Source organism: Equus quagga, chromosome 20 (genome assembly GCF_021613505.1).
Source record: "Equus quagga isolate Etosha38 chromosome 20, UCLA_HA_Equagga_1.0, whole genome shotgun sequence".
Classification (NCBI taxonomy): domain Eukaryota; kingdom Metazoa; phylum Chordata; class Mammalia; order Perissodactyla; family Equidae; genus Equus; species Equus quagga.
The window spans coordinates 19,572,233-19,590,674 of record NC_060286.1 but is presented as its reverse complement, the minus strand read 5'-3'; the positions used below and the strand labels follow the sequence as shown (position 1 = coordinate 19,590,674).

Here is an 18,442-nt window from a genome sequence, read left to right as displayed (position 1 = left end):
GAATGGTTTTGCCTCCCAGGAGACATCTGATAATGTCTGGGGACATTTTTGGTTGTCACAACTGAGGAGGGTGGGCGCTCCTGGCATCTATCGAGCAGAGGTCAGAGACGCTCCTAACCATCCTGCAATGCACAGGACGACCCCATGATCAGAATATCTAGTCCAAAATGCCAACCGTGCCGAGGGTGAACAACCTGTGTGAGACAAAGAACAACCGTGTGTGTGACGGCCAGGCTTCCTCTGGGGCCTCCAGGGCCCTCGGTGGGGCCCGCGCACACCCCAGGGCTGCTGTCTTCCTCACACCGGCTGGTCTGACTGAACTGTTCCTTATGCTCATGGCTGAGGCGGCAGCCCGGGCGCCTGGGGGCCTCAGAACTGCTGAGATGTGCAGTCCTCGTGACCAGATGCTGAGGGAGAACAGCCTCAACAAAGGAAAAAAACGCTCAGGAGGAAAATATTAAAAACCAGCTACGGTGGGTTTTGCTTCAACAGGATGAGGCACGACGGGGAGGCTGGCCTGGTCCACTGTTCTCAGAATTCCGAGAGAAGTCCATCTCTGAGGGCCAGGAGACACCCCGCGTGAAACCACGAGTCTGTGACCTGTCAGTCTGGGGCCGTTAGGTGCTAATCTTAGCTGCCTGCCCACTGGGTCTGATGAGCTGGTGACCTTGGGGACTTCTCACAAACCCTCTGACCATCTGGTTTTCCCCAGCCAAGGTTTCGGCTCCAACTTTGAATCCTCTGAGCCTCTGCCTTCACGAATCTCAGTTCAATCCACTCACTCGTGAGCATTTGCTGAGGATCTGCTGTATACACTGAGTGCCCTGGGGGAATCCAGAGGCCCGGGAGCCCCTGGCATGGCTCTTGTGCAGCTCCCACTCTAAGGAGAAGAATGATCCACACAGCAGGGCAGAGCTGACTATGTGCCCATCAGCCTTCCAGGGTGTAGACACGGCTAAATGGCTGGGTCTGACCTTGGGTTTGAAACATGGGTTGACGCGGGTGGAGTAGAGGTGGGGTGGGGGGCCCCGAGTGAACAAGGACACAGACAGGGGAAAGCTTCAGATGCGTTTAGGAGATAAGACTCCTCCACTGAGAGCACAGTCGCTTTAGGACGCAGTGCGGTAGAAAGCTGGGGAGGTGGGTTTAGAGCCAGACTGGGAAGTGCTGGTCAGGTTTGGAATCAGAGTCTAGAGCAAGTTTCTTAACTTCTCTGAGCCTCGGTTATCTCATCGTAAAAAGATGATGATCACAGGGATTAAATGAACTCCTGTGGGAAAAGCACTTTGTAAACTGCAGGGTTAGGGAGGTTTAAGGAATTTGTACTTTAAACTATGAGCAAGAGAACACGGAGAGAGAGAAGGAGGAGAAGCAGCAAGAGGAGGAGGACCTTGCAGAGAACACTTGGCAGTCAAAGCCTGGAATTGAGAATGGGAGACAGGGCAGAGGGCTGCGTGTGAGCTGGGGGGATGGGTCCAAGGCTGGGGGCGGGGAGGGCCGGGGGGGAGATGCTCTGGAGGGCAGGTGGCCAGGAAGGAGGTGGGTAGTATGGTGAGTGGAAGTTAAAACTGGACAAGCAAGGGGCAGTGGCCGACACGCAGTGTTTAGTAACTGTGCAGCTCCATCTCCTTAAAAAGACTGCATGTCAACCAGCCGTATACGTGAACACCTGTGTCACACAAAAGACCACGCAGACGTGGGACAACCTGCTCCACCTGTCATAGGAACGGCACTGCAGTCTGTTGGTTTTGAAGTGTTAGCGGATGTCCTGGAACATCCTGAACTCTGCCTGTCTGGCTGTCAGAATGGAACTGATTTTAGTTTTATTTCCCTCGGTTTTATTGGGTGGTGCTACAGATTCATTTATTGTGTAAGTGTAAGTTGAGTTCAGAAGAATCTCTTTTAACATGATTGTAGAAGTGGTTTGTGGTTTTATAACAGCAATTACCTGGCCTGTTTTCCTAATTAGTGAAGGAACGTGGGCTAGGATCGTCACAAGCTAATTATGAGGTGAATAACCCGGCTTGCATTCCTGTTTACCGTTTTGCCTTCTGGTAGGTATTTATTGCCCTGGAGAAAATGAAGGCACTTGTTGCTTTAGAATACAATTAGTGCAAGTGTAGATTCTGTCTCCTCCACTGTGGTCAGCAAAGGCAGTGGAAAAAACACAGGGTGAGGAGCTGGGCATCCTGGCCTTTCATCCTGGCTGTGTGACCTTAGCCAAGTCACTTCCCTTCTCTGGGCCTCACTTTCCTCTCAGAAAAGATAATGATTGGCCCAGGGGACTTTAAGCATTAAGATTCTCTGACTCTATTTTTTAAAAAGTTACCCTAATGCACCTAAAATAGAATTTGACCTCCCAACTCTTTGTAAGAATTGGGAAGAAGTCTGGTACAGACTTCTGAGCCCAAAGACCTGTCTGAATTAAAATCCTGACTCTGCCACTTGCTAGCTATGCCTCTGTGAACAGGACCCCCAATCCCCCTGAAGCTGGGTCACCTGAATAGGTGGGCAGTAGAGGACCCCGGGTTCTAGTGCTGACTCAGCGCTGTGTGACCCTGAGCAAACGTTAATCCCTCCGGAGTCTCAGGAGTATCTCAGTGGAATGGGGCTGCCTCACCTCCTCCCAGAGTCACTGTGACCATCGAGGCAAGAGCGGCTACGAAGAGCACAGAGCGCCACGGCAGCATGAGATGGTGCTATTGTGCCAGTACCCGGGGAACCCGTGTCAGGCCTTCCTACAGAAGGGAGAAGCCTGGGGGCTGCTGCTCCTGATGCAGACAGAGGGGGTACTGAGGTTGGCCCTGGGGCCTACAGGGCATCCATGTGACCCACCCAAAAGCCTGCCTCCTGCCTCCTTCAGGACCTTGGCTGGTCCAGGCAGGAGAACTCTGAGAGGCTACGAGACTCTCCTGGGTGGATCTGGGTGTCCAGGGGTCAAGGATGGGAGGGTGACTTTTTACATTATACATATATACGTGTATGCATGTGTGTATATACATGTGTGTACATACACACACACACACACATATATCCCTTTGTACCCCTGGGCCTTGTAAATATATTACCTGTTAAAAAACAAGTTACAAGGAAATCCCCCAGGTCTGCGGGCATTCGGGCCCTAAACCTCACACCAGCCTCTACTTCCAAGGCCAGAGGAGATGAGGGGAGCACGGGGGGAGGGGGAGGATTGGGCCTGGGCCCAGACAGACCTGCCCACACCTCCCTCCTAGAAACCATGCACTTGTCTGGGTCCTCACAGCTGCCTTCCTCTCTCACCCGGACAACACCACAGCCACGTAACTGATCTTCCTGCTCTGCTCTCCGCTGCCCCAATCTGTGCCCCACGCCGCAGCCAGAGGGATATTTTTAAGGTGTCTCTCTCCTCCTGAAACCTTCCCACGACTCCCCGTGACCATGCACTTCATCATCCTAATGGGGACACTCCTGAGAGTGAAAGAAGGGGCTATTAGTAATTAGGCGAGGACAGCAGGCATACACTGGGGTTGCCCCAGACAACCAGCATGGAGGATCCCCCGACATATGAAGGATCTGGGGCCTGCCTGCCTCTCCATTCTCCCCTTGTTCCCTAAACTCCAGCCACAATGACATGCTTCTCAATTCCTTAACCACATCCTTAAACACCTCTTGCCTCTAGCCTTTGCTTGTGCTGTTCCTGGTAACTGCTCCATCCCTGTCCTTTATCTCATTAGCTCCCAATCCTCTTTTATGTCTCAATAAGAGTCTTTCCTCAGCCTAGACTAGGATAGGGCTCCCACATATGTTCTCACAGCTCGCCGGGCTTGCCCACCATAATGCTCAGCACCTATTACTACTCCTCATTTCTCGTCTGCCGTCCCTCTGCAGACATCACTTGCCTGTCCACTGTGCAGAGGGCACTCAGTGAACACTATTGGATGGACGGATGGATCAGCAAATGAATGAATGAATCCCAGCTCCACCCCTTGCTAGTAGTGTGACCCTGGGCAAGTAACTTGACCTCTCTGAGCTACAAGTCAATGTCTAAAGTGGGGATAATCAATATTTATCTCACTGGAATGTTGTAAGATTAAACGAGACAGGTGAAATGCCTGGCACACAGTTGGTGCAAGTGTTCCTGTTATGTGAAGAGCGGCCAGCGCCGTTCATTTGGCACTGACTGTTCACTGCACTCGTGTGTCACCGGTGCACGTTCACTGGGCATATCTTGCCTGCTAACCGGCTGACAAGCCCTTGGAGGCAGGGATCTGATGTGAGCCTTCTCTGTCCCCTGCTGGGCCTTGCCCAGCTCTGCAAGCACCAGGGCTGGGAAGGAGGTATGTGACGCTCCACCCGTCTTAGAGGCCCATGGGAGATCCGCGTCTTAGAAACTTCTTAAAGACTTCCCGCCCAACATGGGTCCATCATCTTTTCCAGGGGGCCCCAGCTCCAGGAGTCTAAGTCCAGCCTATAATAACCCTCCCCTGCCCCAGACGCCCACAGTCTGGAGGTGCAGACACGGCCCCACACTGTCTACACCCAGGACCTTAGATTTGCTCTCCACTTGTTGCCAGCATGAGAAGAGACCCATAGATTCCCCAGTGTTAGACAAAACCAAGGCCAGCCCTGCCTTGTCTCTCCAGCTCCCCTAGCAGGGACCACGTCTGCTCCTTCCCGGGTGTCCCCCAGTGCACCTGGCACAGTGCTGGGCACTTAGTGTTTAAACACACTTGTCAACAAATCAACAAATGAGCAAAAGAATGGACAAATGAATGAACGAATGAATGAATCAGAGCCAGTAGAGCAGAGGGTTAAGAGCAAAATTTTGAAGTCAGCCTCAGGCTCAAATCTCAGTTCTATCACTTAGGTGCTGAGGATCCTGGGCAAGTTCCTCAACCTCACCGTGCCTTAGTTTCCCCATCTGTAGACAGAAAATAATACAGGCACCCACCTCATACGCCAATACAATGAGATAATGTACACACAGCACTTTGCACAGCGCCCAACTTCACGAATGTTAGCAACTACTGTGAACTGTCGCATCCTGTAGAACAGAGCCTGACCCATGTTATTATTATATATTGTTACTATTATTATTTGGAAATGAACAAGAGACTGGGGGTGGGGAGGCTGGCGACCACTGGCCTGGACTAGTTAGCTTTCTGGTCACGTTCCTTCACTGCCATCTACCTTTCTGAGGAGCAGGGAAGGCCCAAGAGACGGGACCCGGGGAGGGCAACCCTCCGCTGGTCTTTGCACACACAGCTGACCTCTGGTCCCAGGGGCAGCAGCAAAGAGCTTGGGGGCAGCTTCAGTGGGGCTGCGGCCAGCCAGGGAGGCAGGGCTGGAAGTGCCTGCTGCAGCCAAGGGAAGGAGCTTTTCCCTGCCCGGATGCTGCGTCCGAAGCCCGTGGGCATGGCGTCATCACCTTCTTCGTTAACACCCATGCTGGACAACTTTGGCAGCCACCACGGCACCAAAATGGGTAGTACCAGACCCAGCCACCTGGGCCAATCAGCACCAAGGGTCTAGCCTCAATTAGAGGAGGGGAACTTGGCTCCTCCCACCTTCTCTGGCCTTCCAGGGCTCTGCGTGGGCAGGAGCTGCTGCAGGCTGCCCGGGGCTGTCCCAGTTCACGGAAGGGGCGTTAGATATGAGGCCGGGAAGAGCAGAGGGGTCGAGGCCGCCTGGGCAGATGCCAGCAGGTACACCCCGTTCTGCAGGATTGACGACATCTCCTGGTCCACAGCGCACAAGCCCACTTCAGAGAACAGGCAGGCCCCCGCCCTGGCCGGCAGCCCCGCTCACCCGCTGCAGAAACTCCGTCCGCTCCTTCTTCTTGTTCCGGCATCGGGCCGCCGCAACTTTGTTCTTCTCCCGGCGCCTTTTCCTTCGCTCCTCTTCCTCGTCTAGCTGTGAGGGCAAAGAGCCACCGATCAGACATTGTGGCAGGCCTGGAGTATGGTTTCCCTCCCAACACACAGACAGATGGACAATCCCCCTTCCTAAGCCACCTCTTGGCAGTGAGCGAGCGGTCACTGTCTGCCAGCAGCCTGGCCTTCAGCTGATGAGATGGAAATGTGTCCCAGGCAGCCCAAGGACCCTCTCGGAGCAGGTGGGCATCCCTGAGAACAGTCAGCGTCCCCAGGGGCAGGGCTACCTGGGTTCTGCCAGAGTTCAGGAGGCTCAGAGCTTGGTGAGTCTACTCACACAGAGGCGACACCCAGCGGGTGGTGCCGGTCTGTTCTCCTGCCCAGCCCAAGTCCTCTGGGCACTATTTTCCAGGCCAGTGGTTCCCAGGCACTTCCTCTGAAAACGCCTTGGGCGTGAGCAGATGTCACATTCTGCCCCCACCCCTTTCACCTCCCTAAGGTAACTTCGCCCTCCTTCTTGGTCCTTCCAAAGGTTCAGATCTCTCTCTTTGTCAACTAAACTAGCCTCCTCACCTGGTTTTAATCCTTTCCCTGCCTCTGCACCTTCTTCCCCCAGGACCCCAGGGCTCCCCAAAGTGCCCTGCACAGGACACAGGCAGAGGTTGCCTCCTGCAACCCCGGGCTTGCTTCTCCCCCAGGAAACATTAGGAAATTCACCATGCATCAAACAGGGCCCATTAAAGGTTAAGGAGGAAACTCACCACCCCCAACACTGCACTTTCAATCAAAGTTGCAGTTATTATTGTTTCATTAATAATAATAACCACCAGAGCTGCTGTTTGCTGTGCACTTTGCTAAATGCTTTAAACACAGGTCATGTAACCCTCACATTCAATGTCTGACGAGGAAGGTACTATGACTGTCCCATTTTACAGATGGTGAGACTGAAGCCCAACAGTTCAATATGCCCCAGGCTATCCAACTAGGAAATGGTGGAGTCAGGATTCCAACTCAGATTTCTCTGACTTCAACCTTGCTGCTCTTGACCACTGGCTCACATAGCCCCAGCCCACCAGACCTCTTTGATGTGGTGCCTCTCCCTGTCCATTACCTACCAGGAGACTCTGGAGGACACATAAGCCCAGTTGGGCTGGGGCAGCCTAGAGTCAGAGGCCACTAGAGAAGTCGCCGGATTGCCCTGGGCTTGCCAACTCTCTCACTTCTTGAGCCAGTGGGGTTGATTCTGGCAGCCTGAGGCCTGGAACAAGGTCTCAGCCGAAAGGGCTTTGGGCCAGGAAAATAAACAGCCTCTCTGTGCACTCCCAGCATGCTCTAGGAGCCCAGGACCAAGGGCCTGGCCAGAGACCAGCACTCACGGCCATCGGCACAGGCCCTGGCAGGGCAGCCTTTTCTCCTTCCCCACCACCTCTGAGCTTCTCCCTGACCCACCCCCACCCCGCCTGGGAGGCTGGCTGGAGAGGTGCCTTGTCAACACCGCCACACCCAAGCACCTCCCTGCCCCTTGGCCTCCTTTGAAACAGAACCAGAAGTGACAGCTCCTCTGGCTGACCCGCATCTGGGAAAATAGAAACCTGGACAAAATTGATTCCCCCCAACCTCAACCTCACCCCCAACAAGGCCGAGGTAACCGTGACGACAGGCAGAGGGAAGGAACTGGAGGAAGTGGCTGGCAGTGCAATCTCCCCTCGGCCAAGAGGGTTTGCCCACAAACTGCCAAGGTGATGTGTGCAACCTGGCACTGCCGGGCCCGCAGGGCCTCAAGCCCCTCCCCTGGAGCAGCCCCAGGGGTTCTGGCAGAGCTGCTGTTTCCTGGGAGACACACCTCTGTCCGCCAAGACCCAGCGCCCCACCCCGAGCCCTGCGCAGGGCCTCATCCTACATAAAATCAGAGGGCAACGAGAAGCCGCTCTAGCAGCAGATGCAAAGAGGCTCAAGCTGGAAGTGTAAGAGATCAACTGGGTCGGGCTGCTCACCCTCCCTCTCCAGCCACGTCCATCCCCTCCAGCCATCACCCTCTCCTCCAAACGCCTCACCCTAATCCAAGCCAGCCAGGCCTTCCTGAAGTGACCTTCCTTTCCCACTTGCTAAACTATTACTTGAGCTTCAAGAGTCAATGTCACCTCCTCCAGGAAGCCTCCTTTGACTCCCTAGATAGAATTAAGTGCTTTTTCTGTGCTGCTACAGCACTTTGAGTACCCCACTGTAAGACACTCTGTCACATCCCACCGTAATTATCTGTTTATGTAGGTACCTGTGTTCCCTGCTAGTCTGGAGGATAGGGGACCTGAGATTCCTCAGCACCTGGCATAGAACATGGCACTTAGTAGGGGCTTGGCAAATGTTAGTCAAATGAATGAATGGAACAAAAGATCCTGGAGAAAGATGCCACCGGCTGGCATTCTATAATTACAGCATAAAAGTGATTTATCGCCTACGTTTGTGTCTGCATAACCTTTTCCCCAGTGCTCGCAAGGAGCCTTCTCCGCCAGGAAAGGCCTCTTCTCTCTGTCTGCAGGAAGCCAGCAAAGCTTGGGGATTGGGTGCTGCCTTCCCCAGAAGCACACTGGCCAAAGACAGAGTCTTAGACTCAGGCGCAGGCCCCCGACGGCTGTGGCAGGTCTGCAGGAATCCTGCGCAGGGCCGGAAAGAATCCAGGCTGTGCACTTAACCTAAAGCACCCCCGCCTTCCCCCGCCCCCCATCCCGCAGCCACCACCAGTCTCCAAGCCCGTCCCCAGGCCTTTCCTGCACCCAGGCCCCGCCTGGGCTGACATCTCCCAACAAGGCAAGAAATGGCCCCAAAGCCCCATCACCATGCCTTCCTCATCGACACTGTGCTACATTTCCCCCAAATGGTCCCACTGCGACTTAAGAGCCATCCAGAGGAGACACGGAAAGCAGCTGCTGAGGTCCTGCCAGAAATCAGACAGGAGCTGGCTGGTGCCCCTCGGCCTTCTCTGTCCCCGCGGGCTAACTCTGGGAGTTTCCGCCCGTGCCTGCGTGGGCTGTGTCCCCTGACTGGGACCGACTGGAGACTCTCCCCAACCCTTCTTTCATCCGCAAGGTCAAGGCTGTTGCTCCTCCTCCGCGATGCTCCCCAGATCCCTAAAACACTTGGCCCCCAGCGGGCGAGCGGCAGCAGAGGGTGCTTCCCAACACACAGTCCAGGCATCAGAAATCGGACCCCAGAACGGGACATGATGGTTCCTTTCTGCAGATACAGCTGGGAGAACCAGGACGCGTAAGGAGGAAGCAGCTTGACGCTTCATATATTTAAAAAACCATGAGATGGGGGCCTTTTCTTAAACTTAGTTCTGGTTCTGTTTTTCCCAAATTCCCAGGGAGGCCTGGGCAAAGCTGTCTGTGTTCTGGCAGTGAGGGGTACCCCCGTGCCACTTCACATGGGAGGGATAGACTCAGGGAGCCACAGCCCAGAGGCCCCTCACATTGCGCACGCAGTCCCTCCTCATGGAGCCTATTCTTCAGCCCCTGCTGAGGGCTGGGGGACCCCAACCTCTGGTGTGAAGGGCTGACCAGAGCTGGGCTGTATTCACCTCCTCGAAACTTGAAATTGGACTGCTGGACTCGGGGAGTAACCGGCTTCAGCCATGTGCCCAGAGGAGCAGAAAGATCGGGCGGCCAATGTGCAGAGATGAGCAGAGACCATGTGGCTAGAGAGAAACACACACTCAGCTACAGGAGGGAGTCAGAGAGACAAAGAGAGGGAGCGGGTGACAGAGAGAAAAGCTGGGCCTGGAGCAAGAGAGGTGCCCAGGACACACATTTAAGGAGGCGCTCACTCTGGGGCTCATGAAGGGGCAGGGCTGGCACCCGAGAGGGAGTGCCACCTTAAATGCCATGCCCTGGGCCTCTGGCTTGCCTCACCCTGTCCAGGCCCTGAGAGACAGAGGGAGCTCCAGACAGAGACAGAGAGGAAGAGAGAAACGGAGAGACAAAGATGGGTGGAGAGAGACAAACACATTGAGACACGGACAGAGGCCAATGGACAGACAGAGCAAGTGGACAGACAGAAAGCACTTACCGAGGTAGAATCTCGGTCCTCCAGATTCCACCCCTGGAGGGGCCTGACTATGCTTCCTGTCCTTGGGGTCCATGATGCACACCCCTGACTCTATCCTGAAAATTCCTCCTCTGCCCTGGAGGGACTTTGGGAAGGTGTCTGCCTCTTGCCACTGAAAGATGCCCAGGACAGCAGGGTCCCACCTTGTGAAGTTGGGTGATGTCAGGTGAGAATGGAGGAGCAGAAGGTGGTCCCCAGTGACTCAGGGGAGAATCACTGCTGCCAGGAGCCATGCTTCTAGAACAGTTGGGAAAGTGGCAGAGCCTGGGTGCAGCAGGGCCCTGGAGCAAACAGAAGTGGGTCACCTTGGTAAGTATCAAGTCCCCTGGATTAGGAGTCCTGGCTGTTAAAGGGTCTCAGTAAACCATCCAGGCGGTCTTCTTGTCCTCCCCACTTTTACGGGCAAGGAAACAAAAGATGAAAAGGCTGCCTGGAAGGTCAGTGGCAGCTTCAAACCCAGGCCTTTCGGCCCCTCCAGCTCAATGAAGGGCAGGTGGTCCGTGTGCACCCCTACGTGTGGTGACAGGGCCCCGCCCTTTTGGCTCCATCCTAGTGATGGGGCTGTAAAGCCACAGCAGAAGCTTCTGACTCTCAGGGCGACGACCGTTTTGTTTTTTCTCACTAAGGTCTTTTTAAATAAAAACTATTTATTGCATAATTAACACCAATGTGTAACACAAAAGCTGCACGGTTTAAAGGAAGGGTCCGCAGCCTGACCCCTGGCCGTGTTTCTCAGGCCCCTCTGCAGGCCATGTGGCTTTCATACGGTGGCAACAGTCGCCCAGATGTGATTTTGAATTCTGACATTTCATGAGCATTTCCAAAAATATATCTTGTGGGACCCACAAACAGATAGGCTGAGACAGAGCAATGACACTTTCTTTTTTTTCTGAGGAAGATTAGCCCTGAGCTAACTGCTGCCAATCCTCCTCTTTTTGCTGAGGAAGACTAGCCCTGAGCTAACATCCGTGCCCATCTTCCTCTACTTTATATATGGGATGCCTACCACAGCATGGCTTTTGCCAAGCAGTGCCATGTCCGCACCCGGGATCCGAACCTGCGAACCTCAGGCCACCGAGAAGGGGAATGTGCGCACTTAACTGCTGCGCCACCAAGCCGGCCCCAGCAATGACACTTTTTAACCTGAGGCACTGAAAATTTAGAAACTCTCACATGGACAAAGCAACAGAGAAAAGAGCAATAAGGCAGTCAACAGGCAGAAATAAAGGGAAAAAAACCCAAATAAACCAGAGTAGTGACGGTCTGAAAGGCTTGTCTCTACTAAGAACTGTGGCACAGGCAGAAAGAAGCAGGCCTATGTGAGACTCATGGCATCAGAGTTGTCAGCGTGGGCTTTGGGGTCTAAGAGGCCTGGGTCCCCAGCAGCTCTGCTACGGAGCCGCTGTGTGCTCCTGGGCAAGTCACTCGGCCTCTCTGAGCCTCCATTCCTCACTTGTACAAGGAAGACGTTGGGCCCTGTGGCAAGGGTTGTAATGAGGACCAGTCAGCCCAGAGGCTGGGAGGCAGGAAGGGTTCTGTAAACGCCAGCTTCCCAGCCTGCCTTCCCAGGTGAGTGCTGCCCGGGGCACACCCAGCCTCCAGCACGGGCAGAATCTGGCACAAAAGGAGACCTGGGGAGAGGGGGAGCATGCGAGCTGTCAATGAGCAGGCACGGAGTAACAGCCTGCAGCCTCTGAATCTAGCCCCGGACGGCCCACTAGGGTCTCTCCCCTCCTGCATGGAGGAGCCACATTTCAACACCAGGGACCCACGAGCACCCTGGGAAGTAAACACCCAAATACCAAACATACCAGACATTCCCCCACATAAACACGGCTACACTGAGCCAGGGGCTGCGGTCCCTCCCCACTCCCCTGCCCCCCTAAGCATCAACAAAGTAGGGCAGTCCAAGGGCAAGACCTCGGCCAGCTGGCCAGCCTGGCTGAGCCCACAGTGCCCTCTGCCTCCTCCCACCCCCGCAGGGAGGAATGAGGAAACCCCAGGGGCCCTCGTCCGACACCCTTGCTGACCCCCTGCACCCCGAAGGGGCCAGACCCCCCTATTAGCATCTGCCCCTGGGGGCTTCGCTCTTGGAAACTCTGCCCTCCTCTCTCTCCCATCTTCTCTAGCCAGGCCCTCTCACTCCAAATGGTCAAGGTCTGGACCTCAGCTGTGAAGTATTGCACAGTTTCAGTGAACAGTGGGCAGGGCTGTAAGAGAAAATTCAAGACAAATGGTCAGTCCAAGGCTGGAGTTGCAAACTCAAGTCACCTCCGGGGGCCCAACAAGGAACCGTTAGTGAGGGAAGAGGGCTGGATGGGGCTGTGGCCCCCAGAGGTGACACCCCAAGTAGACCCAATGCTGTGCAGGCTCGGTGTTGCCAAACCTTCCAACTTTTCAAGACGAGCTGAAAATAAGAGTTTTTAAGTAAAATCTCCCAATTTTTAATGTTGGCAACAAATTCCATTTTGAAAAGAACGTTGTGTGAGCCAAACAAAACACATCTGTGGGCTGCTCTGGCCCATGGGTTGCTAATTTATGACCTCTGGCAAGCGACAGACCCCAGCAGGGTTGGTCATCAGACGCCTGGTTCCACTCCCGGCGATGCCCTACTCTGTGACCTCGGGTCAATCCATTCATGTCTCCTCTCCCGTCCAGTGGCTCATCTTTAATGAACACAATAGCTCCCACTCTTCTTTCTAACCTTCAAACACCTCCTCAAGGTGGGTATCAGGGGCCTCCTTTTACAGGTGACAAACAAGGTCAAGTGTCTGCCCAAGGTCACCAAGTTGGGAAAAGACAGGGATTCGAGTCTATTCCAAACGTGGGCTGGACTGAGATGTCCCCACAGTCCCGTCTAGCTCTGAGTTGCCCAGGTTTTCAGTCCCCCAACCTTCAGGGGCAGTGTTGGCCTGACTTAGGGGAGAAGGAGGGGTTGTGGGAAGGACATCTCCTGGCTTTTAAGAAGTTTCAGAAATCATCACTTCACAGACTCACTCACAAGACGCGAGGGGCTCTTGACAAGCGCCCAGGCCAATCCCTAGATTTTACAGATGAGGAATAGGCCCAGGAAGGAAGCAGATTGCGGCCAGGCTCACACTTGAGGGGAGGGGCTGGGTCCTCACAAGCGAGTCCAAAGGACACTCTTGGGCTGGCCCCCCCAGGGGCCTTCCGGCTCCACCTGGCTGCACGGCTCCCTCTCTTTGGGCTTCTCTCTGCCCTGGATGCACCACCCTGCCCTTGTCTGTCCTCCTACTTCCCTGACCTCTGCTCCTCTGCCTCTTGTCCAGGGCTCCCTGCCTGTCCTTTTCAGGCCGATGTCTCCCGGGCCCCTACCCTTGGCCTGCTGCTTCTCTTGCTCCATACACACTATGTGCGGATCATCGGTTTCACCTACTCATGTGGTTTCAACCACCACCTATACTCTAGTGCCAGCCAAATCTTCATTTTCAGACCAAAACACCCAACTGCCAGCTGGACATTCAAGCTGGATGTCCAGCCCCTCAGAGTCTTCATCCTCAATCAATTTCTTCATCTCTATTCCCCGTGTGCCCGCCCACTCACTAGAGTTAGAAACTCAGGCCCTACCCCACCTGTCGCTCTCCTTGGCTCCAATATTGACCATCCAGACCATCCCATTCGACATCCTAAATCCTGCCGAGATTTGCGCTCCACTCGCCATCCCCCTGCCACTTGCCAGCCCCTTTTCCTGCACCGCCTCCTAGGAGGCCTCCTAACCCTGCACGACCATCCTCCATCCCAACCGTCGGAGAGAGCTTTCTAAAATGCAAACATGACAGTTACTGGCCTTAGGAGGCTCCTCCTTACCTTCAGGATAAAGCCCAAGCCCCTTAATGTGTCAAGCAAGGTTTCCTGCGACTTGGCCCCACTCCTCTGGTCTCACTTCCCGTCTCTCCCTCCCCTCCTCTCCATGTTCCTGCAACACTGAGCCTCTATATACCCCACGCTTCCCTGGCTCATGCCTTTGCTCCTGCTGTCGCCTTGGCTTACTCTCATTCTGTACATTCAGCTCAAGCCTCACTTCCTACAGGAAGTCCTCCCTGATTCTCATCCCCTCCAGGCTGGGGAGGTACCCTCTGCTCTGGGCTCCCATAGGACTTTGAGCGTATCCTGGCCCCTATTGTGCTGTATTCTCTCCTCGGTTTGTGCCTCCATGAAACTGGGAGTTCCACAGGGGCAAAGTCCGTGTCTTGTTGACTTTTGTGTGCCCAGCACCTTGTAGGGTTTGCAGCCATCAGGAGCACTCAATAGATGTTTGCTAAAGGAAGGCCTGATCCACAGAGCTGGCAATCTGAATAAGAACCCAGGACTCCCGGCTCCCAGTCCCGGTCCCCTTCCACTTCACCCCAACCACCCGCCACGCCAGGCTATGATCAAACATTCACCTCACACAGACCCGCACACTCGACGCCGTCCTCGCTCAAAGCACCAAACCGGCCCAGCCACCCATCAGGTGAAGGCTCTGAACAAGAGCTGGCAGAAGCCACGGCTCCCCCTGCCAGGATGATGCAGTCAGCTCTCCTGGCTGAGGGTGCAGGCAGGTAAGCGATGCTCAGCGCACTTGGCATACGCTGGAAATGGCGGGGAGCAGTGGGGCTGCAAACTAAGCTCCGTCCTGAGGTTCTGGAACCGAGAAGACCTAGAGATCCTAGACCCCCACTGCATTTGCAGGCCAGGAAACTCCAGCTCAGGGAAGGAGAGGAAGTCTGCCCAGGGCGCTGGGTCAGACGGTGGCAGGGCTGACCAGAACACCACTGCTTTCTGGAAAGAACCAGGGAAGGCCTGACACTGCTCTCATCATTGGCATCAGGGCCCACAGGCAGATCCACCAGAACCGACTTCTCTGTCGCCTCACATCTCAGCAAGACAAAGCATTTCCCTGATCCCGGCCCTCCCAAACCCCCGTCCTCAGGAAAAACCTCCTGGGGTAAGAGACCGCATAAGACAATAGGCCACTGAGGCATGGGGCTGGATTATAGGAACAGAGCAGGGAAGGGCTCTTCTCTCAGAAAGCCGGGGAGAACAGCCCATTTCCACTGCTAAGAAAAGACAGCATTGTATTTGGAACAAAGCCTGAAAAAGCTGGCTGGGCAGGGTGACACCCATCTGCGGACGGTCCTGCTAAGGAAACAGCAAGCACTGTTACTACAAAAGTGAGATAGAGGTCAGGAGACAAGAAAAATCACCTTGGCGCGAGCAGAAAACCTAACATTGAAGAGGAAAACGGACGGTGATTGCTGGGAAATCCTTTTGCTGGAGAAGAGCTATTTGAAGAATGATGGCTTTTGTTGAAATATGTCTATTCCAGGCCCGTTTCATATTTATGGTTTAATGAGGTTTGGTTTCATACTAGGCAATCAAACCATATTCTTGCCCATATGATGACTACTTCAAAAGATGAGAAAAGGAGAGAAACAGGGCCGGCCGGATGGCACAGCAGTTAAGTGCACACATTCTGCTTTGGTGGCCGGGGGTTGGCTGGTTCGGATCCCAGGTGCAGACATGGCATCGCTTGGCAAGCCATGCTGTGGCAGGTGTCTCACATATAAAGTAGAGGAAGATGGGCACTGATATTAGCTCAGGGCCAGTCTTCCTCAGCAAAAAGAGGAGGATTGGCAGCAGATGTTAGCTCAGGGCTAACTGTCCTCAAAAAAAAAAGGAGAGAAATAGTGGCCCCCCATGAGACTCTCCCCACCCACAAAAGACTGGGAAGAAGCAGAATATATCTGTCAGGGAAAGATCCATTTTCTTCTTTTCACAAAGAGTTAATGCTAAGGTTGAAACAGACTTTAACAACAGCAAGCAGTGTATTGTACCCTGATTACACTGGGGCAAAAAACCAAACAGAGACGGAGCTCCTGCAAAATGGCTACCTACAATGAAATGAAAATGTAGTTGTTGCAAGGAGTATTTATGAACAGGGCTGTTGTGAAAGTCCCAAGGCGGCCAAAGCAGAAGATTTCAAGTGCCATCATCCTATTAAAGCCTTGGAACTCATTGTCTTTCATCATGAAGGTGAAAAACAAGGTCCCTGGCTTAATTATTCTCCACCAACGCAGTTCTGTTCCATCTGTATGCAGGGTGTGCAGCTGAAACATGGATTTCAGCCAATTTCTTTCAGGCACAAGGCACAGATAACAGACAAATCGCAGAGCAGAATGGCGACTTTTCCTTCCAGGGGACTGAATGCCAGCGAAGAAAAATCCCACCCAGGTGACGTGGCCAAAAGAACTCACAACCAGGGACACCTGGCCCAGAGGATGGAAGCGTTTCACCGTGAGTGATATAAGGAAGGAAATGGATGCAATTAGAGTTCAGAGGGGGAGTAAGGAGGGGTTTTGCAGCACCCAGGCAGACGGGGTGAGCTCCCTCCATCCCAGGACCCAGACCAGAGCTGCTAAGAATTCCAGGCCAGATACAGCAAACAAGCGCTCCTTTGGCTTCAGAACAGTTTTTCTGATCTCCCTTCTGAAACTTTAAGGAGCCAGCATACTGACAAGCTCAGTAGCTTAATCAATTGGGAAGTCTCTTAAGGGGTGAAGGCTGGCAGCAGGACGGATCATAAAACCTAAAAATGACTGGTTTGGAGATGCTAAGGTGTTTGCTGACTCAGAGAGCAACCCTGCCTTACACAGATTCAGGTACCACACACATGAATGAACATCTGATGGCGTGTGGCGTAGCTTCAGGAGCCTGAGATAGGTTTGGAGAAAAAAGTGGTTTTAGACCCTTGTAGCCGTTCTCAGAGAGAAACCATTGCCAGTCAGAGGTGGAAGGGACGTTCAGGTCATCTAAACACACAGAGAGCATCAGGATCCCCTGGGGGGCTTATCACATCACAGATTTTCGGGCTCCACCCTCTACAGAGTCTAGTCTACAGGGTTAGGGTGAGACCCAAGCATCTGCATTTCCAAGATGCTCTCGGATGTTGGTGCTGCTGGTCTGTGGACCCCACCTGAGTAGCACCAAGGTAAATCAGCAGATTTCAGATTGGTTTCAGCAGCAGAAGTCTCTTGTTCAAATGAAACCACAATATACTAAATGGACAAAGGTGGTATTTTATTAAGGGGCTCACGATTGTATCATATACTTCTTATAGTCACTCAGTGAGAACAATAAGATGTGTTGTGGTTGATGCAAAACCTTTAACTCAGAGGTTATGGGGGTGGTTGCAGGTTTCCGCAGCCTTGGGATCCAAATTATTCCTGTTTATGTTTTTCTTGCACACATAGATCAGTAGCTACAAATGGTGTGTATGTGCATGTGTGTGTATATACATACACACACATAGATGTAAATAATGTTTTATCAGCTTGCCTTGCACCCTCAGGATGCTCACCAGTTAAAGAGAAGTGGCAGGCAGAGCTTTGTTCTGAAGTCTATGCAAAATAGATTAACCTGGCACCAGACTTCACCTTGGCAGCGCTCGCCAAGGTGTCAGGTTTGATAACTAACAGGTATGAGCATGTGTGTGCATCTTGCTTTTTTTTAAAAACAGAATAGATAAAATTATGCTTTAAAAACGAGACCCTGTCAAGTGACTTCATCTCTTTGAGCCTGTTTCCTAACGACTAATGGTACTGAGAACACCTACCATGCAGGGTTGTCGAACAGATCAAAGGAAAGAATGTCTACAAAAGCAGTTTGCAAACCATAAAGTGCATTGCTCACGTGAGCCTTCTGTCCCGAATCCAGATGTCCTCACTCCTTCAAAGACCTGGGCCGGTTTGTACTGTACCATGGGTTTTAGCCAATGGCTACAGGCTAGAACCACCTGCCGGCCCCACCCAAACCAACTGAATCAGAATCTCTGGGCTGCATGTCAGTATTCTTTCAAACACTCTCCAGGGGATTCTAATAAATAGCCAGGATTACTCCATATTTCCTCCCAAGGTCCATACAAAATCCTGCCAGATTGCTCTCATTGCTTCTGGAAGGCCACTAGCATTAAAAAGGAAAGAGGAGAAAATGCCCCTAACCAGATCCAGGCTTTTCTACTGCCGCTAGTCTAAAATGGAGTTTTGATAACCATACCTGCTAATTGTGGAGCACTGATGCATGCTGGGTGATTTATATACATTATCCCTTTTAATCCTCCCCGTGCCTCTGTGAGGTAGGTATTATTCTTCCCCATTTTTAAAACAGCTTTATCGAGATATAATTCACACATACCATAGAATTTACCCACTTAAAGTGTACAATTCAACAGCTTTTTAGTATATTCATGAAGTTGTGCAACTATCAGCACAATCAATTTTAGAGCATTTTCATCACCCCTAAAAGAAATCTCATATCCCTCAGCCATCGCCCCCCGCTTCTCCCATCTCCCCCAGCCCTAGGCACCAGGGAACTGGTTCTCCTTTCCGTTTCTGTGGCTGTGCCTGTTCTGGACAGATTATACCAATGGGATCATGCAATATGTGGTCCTTTGTGACTGGCTTCTTTCACTTAACATAATGTTTTCAAGG

General features: G+C 53.0%; 1 protein-coding gene across 3 annotated transcripts in view; it reads right to left on the bottom strand.

Annotated features, from left to right (window-relative positions):
* Positions 1–18,442, bottom strand: part of JDP2 (Jun dimerization protein 2) — a 39,410-nt gene that overhangs the window by 2,305 nt on the left and 18,663 nt on the right. For all 3 annotated transcript variants that reach the window (XM_046647203.1, XM_046647200.1, XM_046647201.1), the window contains exon 3: positions 5,788–5,892. In XM_046647203.1, coding sequence (XP_046503159.1) covers positions 5,788–5,892 — 105 coding nt within the window. The remainder of the gene's footprint in view (positions 1–5,787; positions 5,893–18,442) is intronic.